General features: G+C 46.3%; 1 protein-coding gene across 1 annotated transcript in view; it reads right to left on the bottom strand.

Annotated features, from left to right (window-relative positions):
- Positions 1-21,243, bottom strand: part of LOC126456250 (SET domain-containing protein SmydA-8-like) — a 119,490-nt gene that overhangs the window by 15,512 nt on the left and 82,735 nt on the right. The window contains exons 5-8 of the mRNA XM_050092002.1: positions 14,892-15,161; positions 9,521-9,675; positions 7,049-7,193; positions 6,832-6,949 (exon numbers count right to left, since the gene is read on the bottom strand). Coding sequence (XP_049947959.1) covers positions 6,832-6,949; positions 7,049-7,193; positions 9,521-9,675; positions 14,892-15,161 — 688 coding nt within the window. The remainder of the gene's footprint in view (positions 1-6,831; positions 6,950-7,048; positions 7,194-9,520; positions 9,676-14,891; positions 15,162-21,243) is intronic.

The raw sequence follows: 21,243 nt of genomic DNA, 5'->3' as shown, positions 1-21,243 counted from the left end.
GTTTCATAATCGAGAAACGGCCTTTTAGGAACATACGTTGATCAAAATATTTTATCACAATTGCAAACTCAGTATGGAAACGTGGAAACTCTTCCTGAGAAAAAAAATGTAGACATCCTGGACGGTTCTAGCATAAAAGGATTTGTCTTTAAAACGGGAATTACACTACAGAATAGTCAATTCCATCTGCACAGGCGCTACGGTCGCAGGTTCGAATCCTGCCTCGGGCATGGATGTGTGTGATGTCATTAGGTTAGTTAGGTTTAAGTAGTTCTAAGTCTAGGGCACCGATGACCACAGATGTTACGTCCCATAGTGCTCAGAGCCATTTGAACCATCTGCACAGGCACAGATATGCTTTCAACTGAAACGGCAAACATCCTAGAAAACAGATGTTTGGCATTGTCCTTAAAACGTTTAGAGAACTATCCTTGTATTTCTTTCAATGCCCCAACGCATGCTTCAAAACTCCCACTTTCTTTAACGCCAGCGGGCTTAAGGAACTGGACTGTGTTTTTTGTCAGAGTCTGTCACTTCTACAATGCCATTTTCTTCTTAAATGCATCCTCATCAAATCAGAAACAAGTTGTTTCTTATCTTGTAATGTCTTACTGTGGAAGTTTACAGTCAACTCTACCTAAAAATGTGACGTCTGCAATCAATTCCGGATGTTCTAATTTTCGTACGTGTCCTCCTTTTCCTTCATAAATTCAGCAACGGAGGGTTTTAAATACAAAAATCGTTCCAAACATGGCCCTTGACTTAACCAACTTACGTTGCAGTAATGTATGAAGTCTCCACAGTCTTCGTTCAGTTTCATCGAAAATTGTTGCAGCTGACAGAGGACCAACGCATGCGACTTCAGAAATTTTATTATTCGTACGACTAATTTCTTCAAGCGCCTGAAACTTTAGCAGAAAGTGCTACTTGATGTATAGAACAGTGAATCCTGTCTGTTGAGCTTCGCAATACTTTGCTCTTTTATTGCCAACTACACTGCAAACCGGGAGAAACTGATACACCTGCCTAATATCGTGTAGGGCCTCCGCGAGCAAGGAGAAGTGCCGCAACACGGCATGGCATGAACTCGACTAATGTCTGAAGCAGTTCTGGAGGGAATTGACTCCATGAATCCTGTAGGGATATCCATAAATCAATAAGAGTACGAGGGGGTGGAGATCTGAACAGCACGTTGCAAGACATCACAGATATCCTCAATAATGTTCCTGTCTGGGAAGTCTGGTGGCCAGCGGAAGCGTTTAAACTCAGAAGGGAGATTCCTGGAGCCACCCTGTAGCAATTCTGGACGAGCGGGATGTTGCATTGTCCTGCTAGAATTGACCAAGTCCGTGGGAATGCACAATGCACATGAATGGATGCAGGTGATCAGGCAGGATGCTTACGTATGTTTCAAGTGTGAGAGTTGTATCTAGCCGTATCAGCGGTCCCATATCACGCCAACTACACACGCCCCACGCCATTACAAAGCCTCCACCAGCTTTAACAGTCCCCTGCTGACATGCAGAGCCCATGGATTCATGAGGTTGTCTCGATACCCGTACTCGTCTATCCGCTCGATACAATTTGAAACGAGACTCGTCCGATCAGGCAACATGATTCCAGTCATCAACAGTCCAATGTCGGTGTTGACGGGCCCAGGCGCAGCGTAAAGCTTTGTGTCGTGCTGTCATCAAGGGTTCACGAGTGGACCTTCGACTCCGAAAGCCCATATCGATGATGTATCGTTGAATGGTTCCAACACTGACAGTTGTTGACTGCCCAACACTGAAATCTGCAGCAATTTGCCCAAGGTTTTCAAATCCGTCACGCTGGACGTTTCTCTTCAGTCGTCGTTGGTCCCGTTGTTGCAGGATCTTTTTCCGGCCGCAGCGATTTCGGAAATTTGATGTTTTACCGGAGTCCTCATGTTCATGGTACGGCCAGCCGATGTGGCCGAGCGGTTCAAGGCGCTTCAGTCTGGAGCCGCGCGACCGCTACGGTCGTAGGTTCGAATCCTGCCTCGGGCATGGATGTTTGTGATGTTCTTAGGTTAGTTAGGTTTAAGTAGTCCTAAGTTTTAGGGGACTGATGACCTCAGAAGTTAAGTCCCATAGTGCTCAGAGCCATTTAGTTCATGGTACACTCGTGAAGTGGTCGTACGGGAAAATCCCCACTTCATCGCCGCCACGGAGATGCTGTGTCCCATCGTTCGTGCGCAGACTATAACATCACATTCATACCCACTTGAATCTTGATAGCCTGCCATTGTAGTAGCAGTAACCGATCTAACAACTGCGCCAGACACTTGTTCTCTTATATAGGCTTTGCCGACCGCAGCGCCGTATTCTGCCTGTTTGCGTATCTCTGTATTTAAATACGCATACCTATACCAGTTTCTTTGGCGCTTCACTGTAAATCTTTGAAGTTGTAGCGGGACTTTGAATTTCACCGCGCTACACTCGTTCCCTCAGATATAAATTATACCGTCGCAGCGGTATGAGCGCTCGACGGCAGAAAAAATATATAAGAAAATGAAGGTACTAAAATTGTAACTCTTTTTGTTATCTATCCGTCTTTTGTCTCTTGAGAGCGGAAGCTTAACTTACTTATTAGCTAGTCTTGGTCGGATTAAGACGAAAAAAAAAACTTATTGATGTGCCGACGTATTGTGGAATGAAATTTGGAGCATGGAAGCAGCAACGTAAAATACATTGCATTTAATATCAAGATGGTTTTTGTATACATTAGTAATTCCTGGACAATGAAATTTATTGCAAAATTTCGGAGCAGCTACGACTTTTCATGCAGAAATGAAGTAGGAGATTTTTGAAGACCTGGACGCCGCACGAAAGAAGACATGTTAACATGGTAAAGGATGAACTCTTATCTACGCCATTTCCCCCTGTTAATCACATTTTGTTATTCTCTGTTCTCTTTCAAATAATTTTTGTAGTGGAAATAAGTTTGACTTTTGCTCAGATACGCCACAAGGACCAGCCCAACAATAGCTTTTCCGAATCACGAAGTCCGATAACTTTTCTGTAAAACGAAGTCCGATTTACACTTCATTCTTTCCCTTTTTCACTGTCATTAAAGATTTTAAAACCCCCTTTTTATTCACCATTTTTTCCCACATTTTCAATCCTTTCTTTTCTTCTCTTCTCTTTTTCTTTTTTATTAACCGCAACAAAGTCTTTCTGCTTGGTATTGTAACATCGCTTCATAACAAATTTCCAGTATGTAATTGCGTAATAGATACCGAGACTTCTCATATCTCTCTTCTGTCGTTTCCATTCATTTTTAAAGGTTTGTGACGGAAGATCGGTACACTGCCTCTTTTTGTGCAAACAGCCACTGGACCTGTGAATCTCTTTTATGCCACGAAAAAACAATGAATGGTCAACAGTCCTGACACCACTATTCTGGCAGACTATGGAGAGTAGTACTAACTGAAAAAAAGCTGCACTGCAATATCGCATAATTTTGCAGCGGGTACTTCTGAGAAGGACCGGGAAAAGCCGAGACGGGCCGAGCCTCGGCCGCACGTGGCCCAGCCATCGTGTCTGGCACTCCGTAGCCGGCATTGCATTAAAGTGTTTGCTATTTTCTTGTGACAGAGAGGCAGCTGGCAATACTGTGTAACTACTGCGTGCCTCATTTGAAGACAAGTCTGAAAATGCTCTAAGACTTGTTAATGGGAATAATCAAACGTTTCATAAGTAACTAGTCACTCAGTTATTTGTATTTACACCCAATAAAGGTACAGTCACGATGTTCCAAAATATCCATTTTGCTACGTTAGTCTAAAGAATTAGCACACAAACCGCAGTCCACACATACAAAAATTTCATAACACCGATTCTGGAGTATGCGGCAGCACCCTGGGAGGCATACACGCCCAAATAGCAAACAGACCATGCAGCACAGAGAGGAGACTCCTGAGCAGTATCGCTGAACTCCCCAGCATCACACCTAGCAATGAGGTCCACCAAATAACCAAGATAGAACCTGGCTGGTCAACATTCGAGCGCGGTATGGCAGACACATACTGAATAAAAGGCATGACATGGAAGACCTCATCTCCAGCAACCATAGAACTCGACGAAAACTAAAATAAATACATCATTCCAGCTCAGTAACACTGAACATTGCAAACACATACCCAGACCTAGCCCCAATCCTAGAACCACACACAGCCAACTCCACAACCCATCCTCACCTAGACGAGAGAACACACAACTGAAGCACATACACACAAGCACATGCATGCACCACGCCACACACACACACACACACACACACACACACACACACACACACGGACGCACACGCACAAACACACATATGCAACACTACAACAAACACACGAACAAGAACTCTCAAGGAGCTATTTCCAGCTCTAACAAATTGAATATCATAAATAAAAAATTGTAAACAGTATATAACAGCCTATACTTCAACAAGATGAACATCAACAAAAGCAAAACGAGGATCCTGGAATGTAGTCGAATTAAGTCGGGTGATGCTGAGGGAATTAGATTGGGAAATGAGACGCTTAAAGTAGTAAATGAGTTTTGCTATTTGGGGAGCAAAATAACTGATGATGGTCGAAGTAGGGAGGATATAAAACGTAGACTGGCAATGGCAAGGAAAGCGTTTCTGAAGAATAGGAATTTGTTAACATCGAGTATAGATTTAAGTGTCAGGAAGTCGTTTCTGAAAGTATTTGTATGGAGTGGAGCCATATATGGAAGTGAAACATGGACGATAAATAGTTTGGACAGGAAGAGAATAGAAGCTTTAGAAATGTGGTGCTACAGAAGAATGATGAAGATTAGATGGGTAGATCACGTAACTAATGAGAAGGTATTGAACAGAATAGGGGACAAGAGGAGTTTGTGGCACAACTTGACAAGAAGAAGGGACCGGTTGGTAGGGCATGTTCTGAGGTATCAAGGGATCACAAATTTAGCATTGGAGGGCAGCGTGGAGGGTAAAAATGTATAGGGAGACCAAGAGATAAATATATTAAGCAGATTCAGAAGGATGTAGGTTGCAGTAAGTACTGGAAGATGAAGAAGCTTGCACAGGATAGAGTAGCATGGAGAGTTGCATCAAACCAGTCTCAGGACTGAAGACCACAACAACAACAACAACATACTTCAACCAGTACTATCCACCCCTTACTAGGAATAAGTTTAGCCCAAACTACCCTGCTCCTGTCGCTCTCCCCCCTTTCCATACATTATCTGTGAATTATCATACTTAAATTATAGAAAATGTATAACATTAAAAAACCAAAAATATTTCTAAGTACACTACTGACCAATAAAATTGATACACCAAGAATAAATGCAGATGATAAACGGGTATTCATTGGACAAATATATTATACTAGAACTGATATGTGATTACATTTTCACGCAATTTGGTTGCATAGATCCTGAGAAATCAGTACCCAGAACAACCACCTCTGGCCGTAATAACGGGCTTGATACGCCTGGGCATTGAGTCGAAAAGAGCTTGGATGGCGTGTACAGGTACAGCTGCCCATGCAGCTTCAACACGATACCACAGTTCATCAAGAGTAGTGACTGCCGTATTGTGACGAACCAGTTGTTCGGCCACCATTGACCAGACGTTTTCAATTGGTGAGAGATCTGGAGAATGTCGAACATTTTCTGTATCCAGAAAGGCCCGTACAGGACCTGCAACATGCGGTCGAGCATTATCCTGCTGAAATGTAGGGTTTCGCAGGGATCGAATGAAGGGTAGAGCCACTGGTCGTAACACATCTGAAATGTAACGTCCACTGTTGAAAGTGCCGTCAATGCGGAGAAGAGGTGACCGAGACGTGTAAGCAATGGCACCCCATACCATCACGCCGGGTGATAGGCCAGTATGGCGATGACGAATACACGCTTCCAGTGTGCGTTCACCACGATGTCGCCAAACACGGATGCGACCATCATGATGCTGTCAACAGAACCTGGATTCATCCGAGAAAATGACGTTTTGTCATTCATGCACCCATGTTCGTCGTTGAGTACAGCATCGCAGGCGCTCCTGTCTGTGATAAGATGCCTGTCATTTCGACTGCTAGTGATACGAGGCCGTTTGGATTCAGCACGGTGTTCCGTATTACCCTCCTGAACCCACCGATTCCATATTCTGCTAACAGTCATTGGATCTCGACCAACGCCAGCAGCAGTGTCGCGATACGATAAACCGCAATCGCGATAGGCTACAATGCGACCTTTATCAATGTCGGAAACGTGATGGTAGGCATTTCTCCTCCTTACACGAGGCACCATAACAACGTTTCACCAGGCAACGCCGGTCAACTGCTGTTTGTGTATGAGAAATCGGCTGGAGACTTTCCTCATGTCAGCACGTTGTAGGTGTCGCCACCGGCGCCAACCTTGTGTGAATGCTCTGAAAAGCTAATCATTTGCATATCACAGCATCTTCTTCCTGTCGGTTAAATTTCGCGTCTGTAGCACGTCATCTTCGTGGTGTAGCAATTTTAATGACCGGTAGTGTAATATTACTGTACGATGCAAAATAGTCAGGAATGAACAGTGTCAATGCACAAGTTTCACAATGAATGATACAAATTGTAATACCAAAATGAAAGATTCAAATGTATTGTCAACATGAAATGTGCACTGCATTGCATTAAATAAATAAATGTAAATTAAAAATAAAATGTAAAACTCAATGGCTGATAGGGTATACAGGCAAGCCCTCGAACGCCCTCCCTCCTCCATGAGAGAAGGGAATGAAAAGTGAAAGAAAAAGTTGTTTTATTTCGATCAGAGTGTAGCTGACCCCTGAGCCTGGAGATGCCGGGCTCGACGACGGCGAGCAGCGGCAGCAGCCCGCGGCACAGCTGCACCTGGCGGGCGAGCAGCTTGCGCGGCAGCTGAGCGCCGGTGGCGGCGGCGGCGATGGCGGCGGCGCGGTAGCGGCCGGCCAGGTGGTGTCGCAGCTGCAGCAGCAGCGCGTGGTCCGGCGCCAGGCTGCGGCCCAGCCGGCGCAGCGCCGCCTCCAGCACGCGCGCGCCGCCGCTCTCGTCCTCCGCCTCCGCCGCCTCCAGCGCCGCCTCCACGGCGTCGCGCGCGCACCACAGCGCGCAGCGAGCCATGCCGCCGCAGAACGACCGCCCGCAGTCGCAGCAGCGCCACACGTTCCTGCACAGGCGGCGCTGCCAGCTTCTTTCCCTCAGAGGGAGGCACGATGGAGGAAACTCAAGCCCGTTTTACACGGGACAAGTGACACGATAAAGAAAGTCGTCATCAACTAGAGCGGTCCAACTACAAAAACGCGTTTGGACTCGTCTGCTGTAGGTGTCTACTGCTTTTGCTGTCAACTTCCAGCAATGAACCGACAGCTTAAATTCACTTTTCGTGTCTATCAAGTATGTCCTTTTGTAATCATCACTGTATTTATACGAGCTCTCTATAAAAGCTACAAATCATGGACAAACCAATGGAAATGTTGCTTTTCTGTTGCTAATGTTAATTTACTACATTAACTCACGTTTTTCCCTTCGTGGAAGACATACACTATGTGACCAAAAGTATCCGGAGACCTGGTTGAGAATGACTTACAAGATTGTGGCGCCCTCCATCGGTAATGCTGGAATTCAGTATTGCGTTGGCCTTCCCTTAGCCTTAATGGGAGCTTCCACTCTCGGAGGCATAGGCTCAGTCAGGTGCAGGAAGGTTTCTTCGGGAATGGCTGCACTAACGAGAGATATCGATGTCAGTCGCTGAAGCCTGACACGAAGTCGGCGTTCCAAAACATCCCGAAGCTGTTCTGTATGAATCAGGTCAGGACTCTGTGCAGGCCAGTCCATTACAGGGATGTTATTGTCGTGTAACCACTCCGCCACAGGCCGTGCGTTGTGATCAGGTGCTCGATCGTGTTGAAAGATGCAATCTTCATCTTCGAATTGCTCTTCAACAGTGAGAAGCAAGAAGGTGCTTAAAACATCAATGTAGGCCTGCGGTGTGATAGTGCCACGCAAAACAACAAGGGGTGCAAGCCCCCTCTATGAAAAACACGACCACTCCATAACACCACTGCCTCCGAATTTTACTGTTGGCACTACACACGCTGGCAGATGACGTTCACTGGGCATTCGTAATACCCACACACTGCCATCGGATCGCCACACTGTGTACTGTGATTCGTCACTCCACACAACGTTTTTTCACTGTTCAGTCGTCCAATGTTTGCGCTCCTTACACCAAGCGAGGCGGCGTTTGGCATTTACCAGTGTGGTGTGTGGCTTATGAGCAGCCGCTCGACCGTGAAATCCAAGTTTTCTCACCCCCCGCCTAACTGTCATAGTCCTTGCAGTGGATCCTGATTCAGTTTGCAATTCCTGCGTGATAGTCTAGACAGATGTCTGCCTATTACACACTACAATCCTCTTCAACTGTTGGCGGACTCTGTCAGTAACAGACGAGGTCGGCCTGCACGCTTTTGTGCTGTACGTGCCCCTTCATGTTTCCACTTCAGTATCAAATCGGAAACAGTGGGCCTATGGATGTTTAGGAGTGTGGAAATCTCGCGTACAGACGTATGACACAAGTGACACTCAGTCCCTGCCCACATTCGAAGTCCGTGAGTTCCGCGGAGTGCCCCATTCTGCTCTCTCACTATGTCCAATGACTACTGAGGTCGCTGATATGGAGCACCTTTCAGTAGATGGCAGCACAAAGCACCTAGTATGAAAAACGTTTCGTATGTTTTGGGCGGTGTCCGGATACTTTTGATCACATAGTGTATTAAGGCTCATGCGCGAGTGAATAAGAACATATTTTTGAAGAACAGTTCCTGATAATATCCGGATCGTTGGTCTACATTCACTGTCTCATACAAGAGTCTTACGTTTAAATTGCAGTGAATTCTTAAAGCAGATGTTCTGTCCGTTAACTGGTCATGATACTGGGGAACTACAATGTTCCGCTCAGCAGGAGAGACAGTTCACAAAGAACTTCGCGTTGTTTTTCTGTTCCGTTACTCACTCGTTCGTCTGAGCATGAGCGAAGCACTTTCATACCCGCGAGAGTAGGACCCGTCGTATTCCATAGAACAGTGACCGTACGCGTGAATCTTTTGCAAGTGGCCCCGACTACACGGCAGAGGCCGTAGGAACCTGTGCGTCATGGGTAATCTTGCAAGCTCACACATTCCGTGTAAAACAGGCTTAACAAATACAGTCTGCAGTTTGTTCAGAGAGCCATAATATACATTTCAAATTAAAACCACGAGTCATCGTTGTGATGGTCAAGCCCCTGAATTAAGGAAAATTAACCAAGCATATAAATAATATTTGTCTGGATGATTGTCTGTTGGAAGACCTAGACCGTGTTTCTCTGAGAACATCAGCGAAGATATGAAAATATAAGTGGGAAATGAAATTGTCAGACAGTACTATTTGGCAGAGGATTGTAAAATCAGCAGCTGGAGTGTCAGTAGCTTGCGGCCGGCCGCCGCGCGCACTCACGGCTGGTCCTGCAGGGCGCAGACGAGTCCCTTCCGGCAGCGGGGGCAGCGCAGCGAGCTGAGGTGGGTGCCCAGCTCGGTGGGGTCTCGGCAGCGCGCGCAGCCGCACTCGAAGTACTTGCCCTCCAGCAGGTGCTCGCGCCGCTCCGCCGTGCCCTGCCCCGCGCCACAAAAAAGTGTGACATGGTACACAGTTTGTGACGTGGCTATGCAAACAATAAACACATTCCCAAACAACTCTTCTGTAAGCAATCATCTGTTGAGTTGTGACTCTCAAAATACACCTTAAGACAAAAGGAAACGATGCATCACCTAGGAGTTATGCAAATTGATCACGAACTGATTTTACACAGCTATCGACGGTAAATACAAAATTGTATACTTTGGTGGTCGATGGATGAATGTGTGACGCTGCAGCGCTATTTCACTGTGCAGCTGGCAATGATGGTAAACAGGGGACACGTCGATACCAGGGCATAAAGTCTTCTCGAATTTCATTCCGTATTACTATCTGGACAGCAATTATACCTCAAAGACAGTCGCCTGAACAATATATGCAGATGTCAGCATTTGAGAGAGATGCTATTTTGTCAAAAACTGACATGGTGAGACCGTGGCTGCGTACAGTTAATGTAGGTTAATTCTTACAAAGAAGAAAACAGCAACCAGCTATTATTAATACTGCTACTTATTTAGGTAAATAGCGCCGTCACCGGTTTCGAACTGGCGAGTTCATCATCAGACGGCTGTTCTCATGGTTTTCAAGATACACTTTACATTATCGCCCGTTCCCGATTTTTATTATTCCACTGTGGCGAAGTATTTTTGGTGTGTTGTTACCCTACGATAGAAAGACAGTGTTAGAAGTGCCCTGTGTGCAAATAACTAACATCCAAACGATGAAATACAGCGTAAATAACTAACCTCACATATTTATTTACGCTGTATTTCATCGTTTCTCGTTGCACGGGGATCTTCTCACGAAAATTCAATCACCAACTTTCTCATCTCAATGCGAAAATATTTTGTTGGCGCCGACCTACATAGGGAGAAACGAACGTCATAATAAAATAATGAAAATCAGAGCTCGCAGGGGAAGATATAGGTGTTCGTTTCTTTCGCGCGCTGTTCGAGAATGAAATAATAGGGAATTATTGTGAAGACGGTTCTAAGAGTCCTCTGCCAGGCATTCAAGAGTGATTTTCAAAGTATCCATGTAGATATAGATGTAGATGAGCGAAAAAGGTTTACAGTTTAACATGTCATTGACAACTTCAGATTATGAAAGGATGGGAAAAATATCGGAGGAGCCGTTTTCACAGGAAATCATGGAAAACCCAAATATGGATGCACAGATGAGGATCTGAACTGTCAACCTCCTGAATGGGACTCCGGTGTGTTACTTTACTCGGTCGTAGTACGATGTTCAAAGCAGGACTTCGTGGCATGACGAGAAACCATGAAGTTGCAGCTACTAGACCAATTTTGTGGAGACGAAAGAACTGTTCTAAAACGTAACGGAACATAACTGAGCGAAGTGGCTTAGTGGTTAGCACACTGGGCTCGCATTCGGGAGGATGACGGTCCAAACCCGTGTCCGGCCATCCTGTATTAGATTTCCCGTGATTTCCCTAAATCGCTTCAGACAAATGCCGGGATGGTTCCTTTCAAAGAGCGTGGCCGACTTCTTCCCCATCCTTCCCTAATACGATGAGACGGATGACCTCGCTGTTTGGTCCCCTCCTCCAACTCAACCAACCAACCAACCAGGTAACATATCTCCTGCAAGAATGGACTCCACCAAAAGAGGCAGTGGAGTGGTAGGTAAGGAAATAGTGCGTGTCTTAAAACTATATTCCAAAAGAACTATATCTACAAATATTCTATTAATTCTGCCATCAGTGAAGGCACACCAAGTACTGAAACGCAAGTAAGCAATGAATACGTAAGGTAACCCGCGTTGCCAAAGGAGAAGGTTAACTTATAAGCAAGACTGTCATCCTGGTCTCCGGTCTTCTTGTGGGCAGTGTCAGCACAGTGCGCCACGACGAAATTACATCACTCGGTCGGTGTTCAGGAACGACATTACGGCACCCATACAGGTGCAGTGAGCGTATATGGATCATGGTGTAGTCGTTCGAGTTTCTGTGCCACTATTGCCATGTATTAAAGGAGGCCGCAGCCACACTATATTCCAATCTAGCATCTCGCATTAACTGTGAAGGGTGGTGAGAGCCAAATGACTGTTATCAGCCGTGTATCTCAGTCCTTGTGATTTGCGTCATTAAAAGTATCTAATTAGTGCAGCCGCTCAGTGCTGTATCTATCTAACACCAATCCAGTAGTAACAGTAACAAAATCTGGTATACTGTACCACTGCAAGCTTGTGTTTGCAAGAGTGATTACACTAATCGTTCTCTGGTATGTTATTTTGGTACAATGATGTGTAGCAGAAAGGGGATACCACTCTAATGTAATTGTTGACTGCGCTGGCTTCCTTGTTTTCGTGCCAGGTGTTATGTACAGGAAGAATTGTCACTAGCAAAAGCTTATTTAAACGTTCTGGCAAATAGTGTCAAAGTAATTTTAGAAGCAAAACATCACCATTCCTTTCTTGCCTTCTTGCCCCGTGCATTCCTTCTGAATATACTAAAAGGAAGCGCACGTGGAGGTTATGCTAGCCTTTGACACTGGAACAGGTAGACAGCGTGAAGCGACAGTCGGCGGACCAGCAGGGAGGCACCGCAGCTCAAGGTGAGCTGCTGCTTTGCTCCACACAGTTCAGACGCCAGCAAGTTTTGCTCTCACGAGACCGTACATGTTATACACTTGAACACGAGACAATGAGGCGTTAGCACGAGTTGAAATTGTTTACTAGACGCCGCTGTTGGAATAAATGCTGCCAGTGGAGCCAAGTTTTGTTGAAAGAATCATCATCGCCACTAAAACACCCGACCTTAATCCCATCGAAAACGTTTGGGACTATTTTCAACAGTGGGTGAAATTAGCAATAATCATTCCCGCAAGTTGGTAGCCCTACAGGATTTAATCATCAATTAGTTGCTTCAGATGGACTTGGCATACCTGATAAAACTGGGAGGAGGAAGAAGGGGAGAAGTGGTCTCTCTTCCTTGCTAAGAGAGGCTATCATCAAAGCTGGACGGACAGAGTGAGAAGAAGTCTGCGACTGTTTACTGATGACGTCGTGGTGTAGGCGAAGGTGTCGTCGGTGACTGACTATACGAGGATACAGAACGACTTAGGTAGAATTTCTGTTTGGTGTGAGAGATGACAGCTTATTTTAGATGTAGAGGAATGTAAGTCAATGCAGATGGGAAAGAAAAAAAAATCCTGAAACAAACACAATCACCAACCAACAAACATTGAAACTGACTTACACATCCTTAAAGCTAGTAGCAGCTTATACCAAAAATTAACTATGGAAGAAAACTATCGCATCCAAAATATCAATAGCCCAAGGAAAGAAAGTACTAAATGAATACACATCACTGTGCAATAATACCCTCTTTGCTACAATTGAAGAACTATACAAATAACATCTGCCCCAGTCCTGAATATGCGCGCGCGCACACGCGCACACACACACACACACACACACACACACACACAAACCAAACACCACAAACGCCAAATACACTTCAAATTTGCGCGCCTCGCCCAACCAAAGACGCTACGAAACAAATGAATACCACACAGTCACAACAACACGTAATGGCGGCGAAAACTCTGCCCATGTTTTGAAAAATAGGAGAAAGTGCGTTGTCAACCAACTATAGGTCATGAAATCAGCCTGTTCACCTCGTCAACGACATATGAGAAAACACTACAACATCAGAACCGTGAGTTAGACACATAAAACGTCATATATACTCATTTCCGTTTGTAAATGCATAATAAACAGAGAAATAAAAATTACGTTTTGCTGTTTACAGATGAGAAATTGTAGATTGTGTAGCAGTCTAGCTACCAACATAAATATCCAAAAGCATCATGTAAGGTATGTATACTAATGCAAAAATCCACGCTTTTGCCAGTTAAGCTATAACTAGAACATTAGACATAATGTTATAAACAACACATAGTGCATCAGGTCGTTAATACATATCTCATCTGTTAACTGTGAACAATTTTACAACAAATTTACAACAATTTTACAACAATTATTCATTCACAATCGCAAATATTATGTACCAGACGTTCTGCTAAATGTTAATATGTAGCAATAATTTTACAGCAAGAAAATAAAAAATAACCCACTGAAGATAGCACAAAAAGTGCTGAAACATGTCTGGGTAAAATAAAACTGAAAAGGTGTCTTGCAAACGGCGGAATTCCTCGTCCTATTTCCATAGCAAGCACGGACATGAGAAGACCTGCAACCATCACAAGATGATTAATCCCGAAACGTTTGAATGCAGTGTTAGTAATGTGATGCTCGACACATTCATGTCGACTGCATATCCAGGCGGAACGTTGGAAAGCAGTACAAAATGGAACAAACACGAGAGATAGATAGTAAGAAAACCGTTTATTGGGAGAATTCTAGGACAGTGTAGTTCCTCTATTAAGGTGACCTGTTCTTGAGTACTGCTCCATTGTTTGGGATCCACACTAGATTGGTTTAAAGAGAGACGCCGTAGCAATTCATACGCGTGCAGGTAGATTTGTTATCGGTAGGTTCGATCAACACACGAACATTGAGTAGATGCTCCGTGATCTGTAATGGGAATCCCTGGTGGGAAAACGACATTCTTCTCGCGAAATGCTACTGAGAAAATTTAGAGAACCGGCATTTGCAGTTGATTTCAGGAAGATTCAGATTGGCTTCAAATGGTTCAAATGGCTCTGACCACTATGGGACTTAACATCTATGGTCATCAGTCCCCTAGAACTTAGAACTACTTAAACCTAACTAACCTAAGGACAGCACACGACACCCAGCCATCACGAGGCAGAGAAAATCCCTGACCCCGCCGGGAATCGAACCCGGGAACCCGTGCGTGGGAAGCGAGAACGCTACCGCACGATCACGAGATGCGGGCGGATTCAGATTCACCAACGTAAATTCTGCATAGGGACCACGAAGACAAAATAAGCGGAATAAGCGCTCGTACGGAGGCAAATAGACAGTGGCTTTCCCTGGTTCCATCTGCGAGTGGAACAGGAAAGGGAATGGCCGTAGTGGACAAGCTACCATCCGCCGTGCAGTATATAGTGGCTTGCGCAGTACGTATGTAAATGTAGATGTAGAGGGTTCATATGATATTAAAGCGTAGTCTGCTAGGGGTGACTAATTTTGTGTCCGGAGTGCTTTACTAAGAAGAGAACAAGGACGAGTGTGTGAGACCGACCTGCAGGACGTTGGTGTAGTTGAAGCACACAGCGGCGCCCTTGGGGATGGGCAGCGCGGCGTGCACCGTCATAACGAAGTTGTCGTCGACGGCGAGGTGCGTGTTGGCGACGCAGTCGTGCGCCATGAGCGCGGCGCGCGCGTACACGGCGCGCAGCTGGTCGTGGCCGCCGTGGGGCGCGCGCACCTCGAAGCTGTTCACGTCCAGCACGCCGCACACGCGCTGGCACGTCTCCTCGCTCTCGCGCAGCAGGCCCGCCTCCTTCAGCGGCTGCCGGCACCAGCAAACAGACGTGTGCTTTGCTCCGATTCCTTGAAACTCAGCGTGTCAAAATGGTTCAAATGGCTCTAAGTACTATGGCACTTAACATCTGAGGTCATCAGTCCCCTAGACTTAGAACTACTTCAACTTAACTAACCTAAGGACGAGCCCGCCCGGTTAGTCGAGCGGTCTAACGCGGGAAGGTGAGCCTCGTCCTCGGCTCGAATCCGCTCGGCGGACTTGTGTCGAGGTCCGGTGAGCCGGCCAGTCTGTGGATGGTTTTTAGGCGGTTTTCCATCTGCCTCGGCGAATGCAGGCTGGTTGCCCTTATTCCGCCTCAGCTACACTATGTTGGCGATTTCTGCGCAAACAAGTTCTCCACGTACGCGTACACCACCATTACTCTGTAAGCTTATTTATCCATCACTGACATAGAAAACCGCAAACCTGGTAGTTCAGGTACATGTAAAGCTTATTGGGATACGGTAAATGCTAGCTGCAATGAAGTCGATAATTCGATTGTAATACTGGCATTTTAATTTGATATTCCCCACAACTGAAAAAATTTACAAAAAAAAAATGTGAATTTCTTTGTCCACCCATACACTCCTGAGAATGGCACATTAACAATTTGCAATTACGCGCCCCTATTACCGGCAGCTACGTTGATAAATACTCGGCACTTCGCAAGGATAATTACCAGATCAAGAATATTAGGTAAGTTGTGGGAAGTGGTTAAGCGTTTTTGAAAATCTCGCTTCTGAGCACACAAAGAGCTCTAACCGCAGAACTCTGCACGAAACACGCGTTGGTGCAGTGCTGCGATACAGACCATGTATCTCCCTTCGGAGACGATGGCCAAGACGCCGTCTCCAAGTCCGTACCGCTCGATGGCTGAAGGCGAAGGCATCTCTCTCCACAATTCTCCCGTCTCCACGCGTACGAAAACGCAGCGGAAGAATACTCAGTTTCGGCCAATATCGAATGCTCTATCATCGCCGAAATCCTTCCAACGGCATTTCTGAGATCTACCCAATGATCGAGTAGGTCGTAACGCCCCAAACGAAATTCTCGTCTTCGCCACGTGTTGCCCAGCACAGTGGCTCCGGATGCCGGGCTATCCCCAAAAGCGACGTATTGTCCCGCTTTTGCGATGACCGCTACCTGCCGCCCACGGCGGCCCGGCAAGCTACGGCCATCTGCGGACTTTATATTCCACAATTCTCAACTTCCGACACTTTTCACCAAGGCTTTAAGTTAGTGGCTCCATCATGCAGACATGCAGGGAATACTGCTCGAGAGTGCCTCATATTTATCATAATTCAATAGAGTCATGATCTGATGTCCTTGCCAGTCACTTCATTATTAATACTGATGTTGGCTAATGTTGGTAAGCTAACGTGTAAGTGCCCATGTCCTGGCACCTTACAACTCTACCAGGGAAACATAGGGGTTACACTCGTCTGGTGTGAGACGTTCCCTGAAGGGGTCCACCGGGGGCCGAACGGCAAAATAACCCTGGCTTCGGTGTGGGGCGGCTGGGGCGGCGGAGGGGTGAAGTGGACTGCGGTAGTCGTCGTGGGGTTGTGGACCACTGCAGCTGCCGCGGGAACGGAGCCTCTTCGTCGTTTCTAGGTCCCCGGTTAACACACAACATACAACATACAATCTATGGACATCAAACACACCCATGCCCGAGGCAGGATTCGAACCTGCGACCGTAGCAGCAGCGCCGTTCTGGACTGAAGCACCTAGAACCGCTAGGCAACAACGGCAGGCAAACTCAGTATGTCACTTCAGCGGAAGAACATTTATACACTGAAGCGCCAAAAAACTAGTATAGGCATGCGTATTCAAATACAGAGATACATGAAGAGGCAGAAAACAGCGGTGCGTTCAGCAGCGCCTATATAAGACAAGAAGTGTCTGTCGCGGTTGATTCATCGGTTACTGCTGCTACAGTGGCAGGTTATCAAGATTTAAGAGAGTTTGAACGTGGTGTTTCAGTCGCTGCCCGAGCGATGGGACGCAGCATTTCCGAGGTAGTGGAGAAGTGGGGATTTTCCCGTACGACCATTTCACGGTAAAACATCAAATCTCCGAAATCGCTGTGGCCGGAAACAGATCTTACAGAAACGGCACAACGACGATTGAAAACAATTGTTCACCGTGGCAGACGTGCAACCCTTCCGCAGATTGCTGCAGATTTCAATGCTGGGCCATCAACAAGTGTCAGCGTGCGAAGCATTCGACGAAACATCATCGATATGGGCTTTCGGAGCCGAAGGTCCACTCCTGAACCCTTGATGACAGCATGACACAAAGCTTTACGCTTCGCCTGGGCCAGTCAACACCGAAATTGGACTGTTGATGACTGGAAACATGTTGCCTGGTCGGACGACTCTCGTTTCAAATTGTATGTAGCGGATGGACGCGTGCGGCTATGGAGACAACCTCCATTGATCCTGGATGTCAGTGGTGGACTGCTCAAGCTTGTGTAGGCTTTGTAATGGTATGGGACGTCTGCAGTTGGAGTGATATGGGACCCCTGATACGTCTAGAAGCGACTCTGACAGGTGACACGTACGTAAACGTACTGTCTGATCACTGCATCCATTCATGTCCGTTATGCATTCCAACGGACTTGGGTAATTCCAGCAGGACAATGCGACACTCCACATGTCCAGAATTGCTACAGATCTGCTCCAGGAACACTCTTCTGAGTTTAAATAGTTCCGCTGGCCACCAAACTCTCCACACATGAACAATATTAAGCATATCCGGAATGCCTTGCAAAGTGCTGATCAGAACAGATCTCCAACAGCTTGTACTCTTGCGGATTTATAGACAGCCCTGCAGGATTCATGGTGTCAATTCCCTCCAGCACTACTTCAGACATTAGTCGAGTCCATGCCGTGTTGTGTTACGGCAGTTCTGCGTGCTCGCAGGACGCCTACACGATATTAGGCACTTGTACCAGTTTCTTTGGCTGTTCAGTGTAGGAAGATGGTTGAAAAAGTATGGTCGCAAGTCCTCTGCGAGAAAACGATTATTCAGGAAATAAAAGAGGAACACAAAGTCAATAAGAAACTAGTACGCACAGTGCCGAACAAAAAAAGTGAAGCACGCGGAAGACATGGTCGGATATGAATGTAACTTCGTTCGTTCCTCTGTGACAGGTAGGACGGCCACCGGAGCACATTAGTATTGTTCGTGTTTAGTGTTGCTACCAGGCCTGGTAGAGTACATAAGAGGCGTGGGCAGCATCAGGTGTTGAGTGTTCGCTGAGAAGGACACTTACTCGTATTAGCCAACGTTATCAGTACCTGACAGAGTTTGAAAGGGACAGTTCTCTGTGTTCATTTCGCCGGATAGCGATATCCATATTTGTGGGGCATTCAGGTGTGACGGTGGCCCGATGTTAGACTGCGTGGGAAATCGTTGTCAAAGCCGCTCTCGACTATGGCTCATCCCCACAATGGAGCTTCGCCGTATTGTGCACGAAGTCCATTTTAACCCCTTCTCATCTGCGCCACAGACCTTAGAATAAGTAACGGACGTCGTGGATCATTCTGTGTCACGCCACACAACTCGTCGGAGACTAGCAACACCAGGACTAGGGAATTTACATCCCATGCCTAGGCTACTATTGAGACCACAGCGAAAACAGCTGCCTTTGGACTACTACCGTGAAGGAGAGATATAGACTGCAGATGAATGGTATCGCACTATGTTTACCGACGAATTGCAGTTCTGCACTACTCTGGATGACCAACGTCAGATGGAGGCCAGGGTAAACTGAGGCAACACCCTCAGGAGTCTTAATTGTCTTTCACTGAAACTGAAACTGAGCCAGTGCAACACACTTTACCTATTTTGGGGAAACCTGTTTTGTCCACTGTCAGAAGGAGGCAAACGCAAAAGGGTAGGCCTATTAATCATCGACAGTTAAAACATATGGCGACTGGTGATACCCCTTAGGGAAATGGCAGCAAGGGACAAGAAAGGACACCAAGTATACTCAGTGTGTATGGCTGGGGGCCTCATTCAACATGTTGAAGAGGCTATTCCAGCAGCCATTGAGGAAACAGGGTGCAACCAACTGCAGATTGTGGCACGCATTGGTACAAATGATGCCTGTTGAGAGGACTACCTTTGCACATGGAGTTTCAACAAAGCTCACAACTAGGGAGAGGTCCCGCTCATCCAGTGTTCAGGGTTTTGGAGAGGACAGCAGCGTTACTCCTGACGACATGTGTGCAGAGCCATTAGGCACGAATCCTGGTCATGGCTGCTAGTAATTGAGGGAGCTCTGACGTCCCAAGTGTACGTCACAGATATCCTGAGGCCTCACGTTTTTCGTCTCATGAGCAGTATTATGGTGGTACTTTTCGGCAGGTCAAAGCTCGTTCACACACGGCACATTTCTATATAAACTTTCTGCGTGATGCTGAGGCACTCTAACGGCCAGCAAGATCCTCAGATCTGTCTCCAATAAAACATGTGTCGGACCACTGTAGTCTCAACTCCGTCCCAGTCCCAGTATCCAGGATACCAGACACTAGTTACAGCAGTTGTGGGCCAGCTTGCTCCAGGAAGGGATACACTGTCTTAGTGACACTGTTGCCAACTGAATAACTGGATGCATCCAAGACAGATGGTGCGCAACACCATACAGACAAGTGACGAACACTGCAAAGATGATTGTAAATTTGATTCCATTTTTTAATCACTGAAATGACATCACATACTCTCTTAACCTGTGAACTTTCGTTTCGTTTTGGCCTCCGCTTACGAGTGCTTCACTTTTTTGATCAGGCAGCTTACTGAATTTCCACATAGTCGTCACAGTTATCTAAACATTTTCCTGCACCATTAAATTAATCTGGCAATACCAGCAAAAAAGAAACGAGGGGCAGATATAGAAGCCACCTAACAATAGCCTCCTGTATGTTGGCGTCGGTTCTGAACTGGCGACTGGCCAGATACACTATATGACCCAAAATATCTGGACACTCGTATGTAACGCAGAACTGAAAACTAGATGACGTGAGAGGTGGATCTGTCAGTATAAAAGGAAGCAGGGAGCATTACGTTGTCATCAGAAAAGTAGTAGCAGCAGAACAGGTGGGTGATGAGACCAGATAAAGTCAGAAGTTCCATGATACTGTTTGCAGACAATTCTGAAATCTATAGGAAATTGCAACGCCAGAAGACCAAAATTTGACCACGAGACCACGGCCTCACTACGTACATTTTCGAATAGATCTACACTTCTGGCCATTAAAATTGATACACCAAGAAGAAATGCAGATGATAAACGGGTATTCATTGGACAAATATATTAAACTAGATCTGACATGTGATTACATTTTCACGCAATTTGGGTGCATAGATCCTGAGAAATCAGTACCCAGAACAACCACCTCTGACCGTAATAACGGCCTTGATGTGCCTGGGCATTGAGTCAAACAGAGCTTGGATGGCGTATACAGGTACGGCAGCCCATGCGGCTTCAACACGATACCACAGTTCATTAACAGTAGTGACTGGCGTATTGCGACGAAACAGTTGCTCGGCCACCATTGAGCAGACGTTTCAATTGGTGAGAGATCTGGAGAATGTACTGGCCAGGGCAGCAGTCGAACATTCTCTGTATCCGGAAAGGCCCGCACAGGACCCGCAAAATGCCGTCGTGCATTATCCTGTTGAAATGTAGGGTTTCGCAGGGATCGAATGAAGGGTAGAGCCACGTGTCGCAACACATCTGAAATGTAACGTCCACTGTTCAAAGTGTCGTCAATGCGAACAAGAGGTGACCGAGACGTGTAACCAATGGCACCCCATACCATCACGCCTGGTGATACGCCAGTATGGCGATGACGAATACACGCTTCCAATGTGCGTTCACCGCGATGTCGTAAAAACACGGATGCGACCATCATGATGCTGTAAACAGAACCTGGATTCATCCGAAAAAACGACATTTTGCCATTCGTGCACCCAGGTTCGTCGTTGAGTACACCATCGCAGCGTCAAGGGTAACCGCAGCCACGGTCTCGGAGCTGATGGTGCATGCTGCTGCAAACGT

Source organism: Schistocerca serialis, chromosome 2 (genome assembly GCF_023864345.2).
Source record: "Schistocerca serialis cubense isolate TAMUIC-IGC-003099 chromosome 2, iqSchSeri2.2, whole genome shotgun sequence".
Classification (NCBI taxonomy): domain Eukaryota; kingdom Metazoa; phylum Arthropoda; class Insecta; order Orthoptera; family Acrididae; genus Schistocerca; species Schistocerca serialis.
Note: the sequence above shows the minus strand (reverse complement) of the source record. Positions and strands in the feature narration are given on the sequence as shown.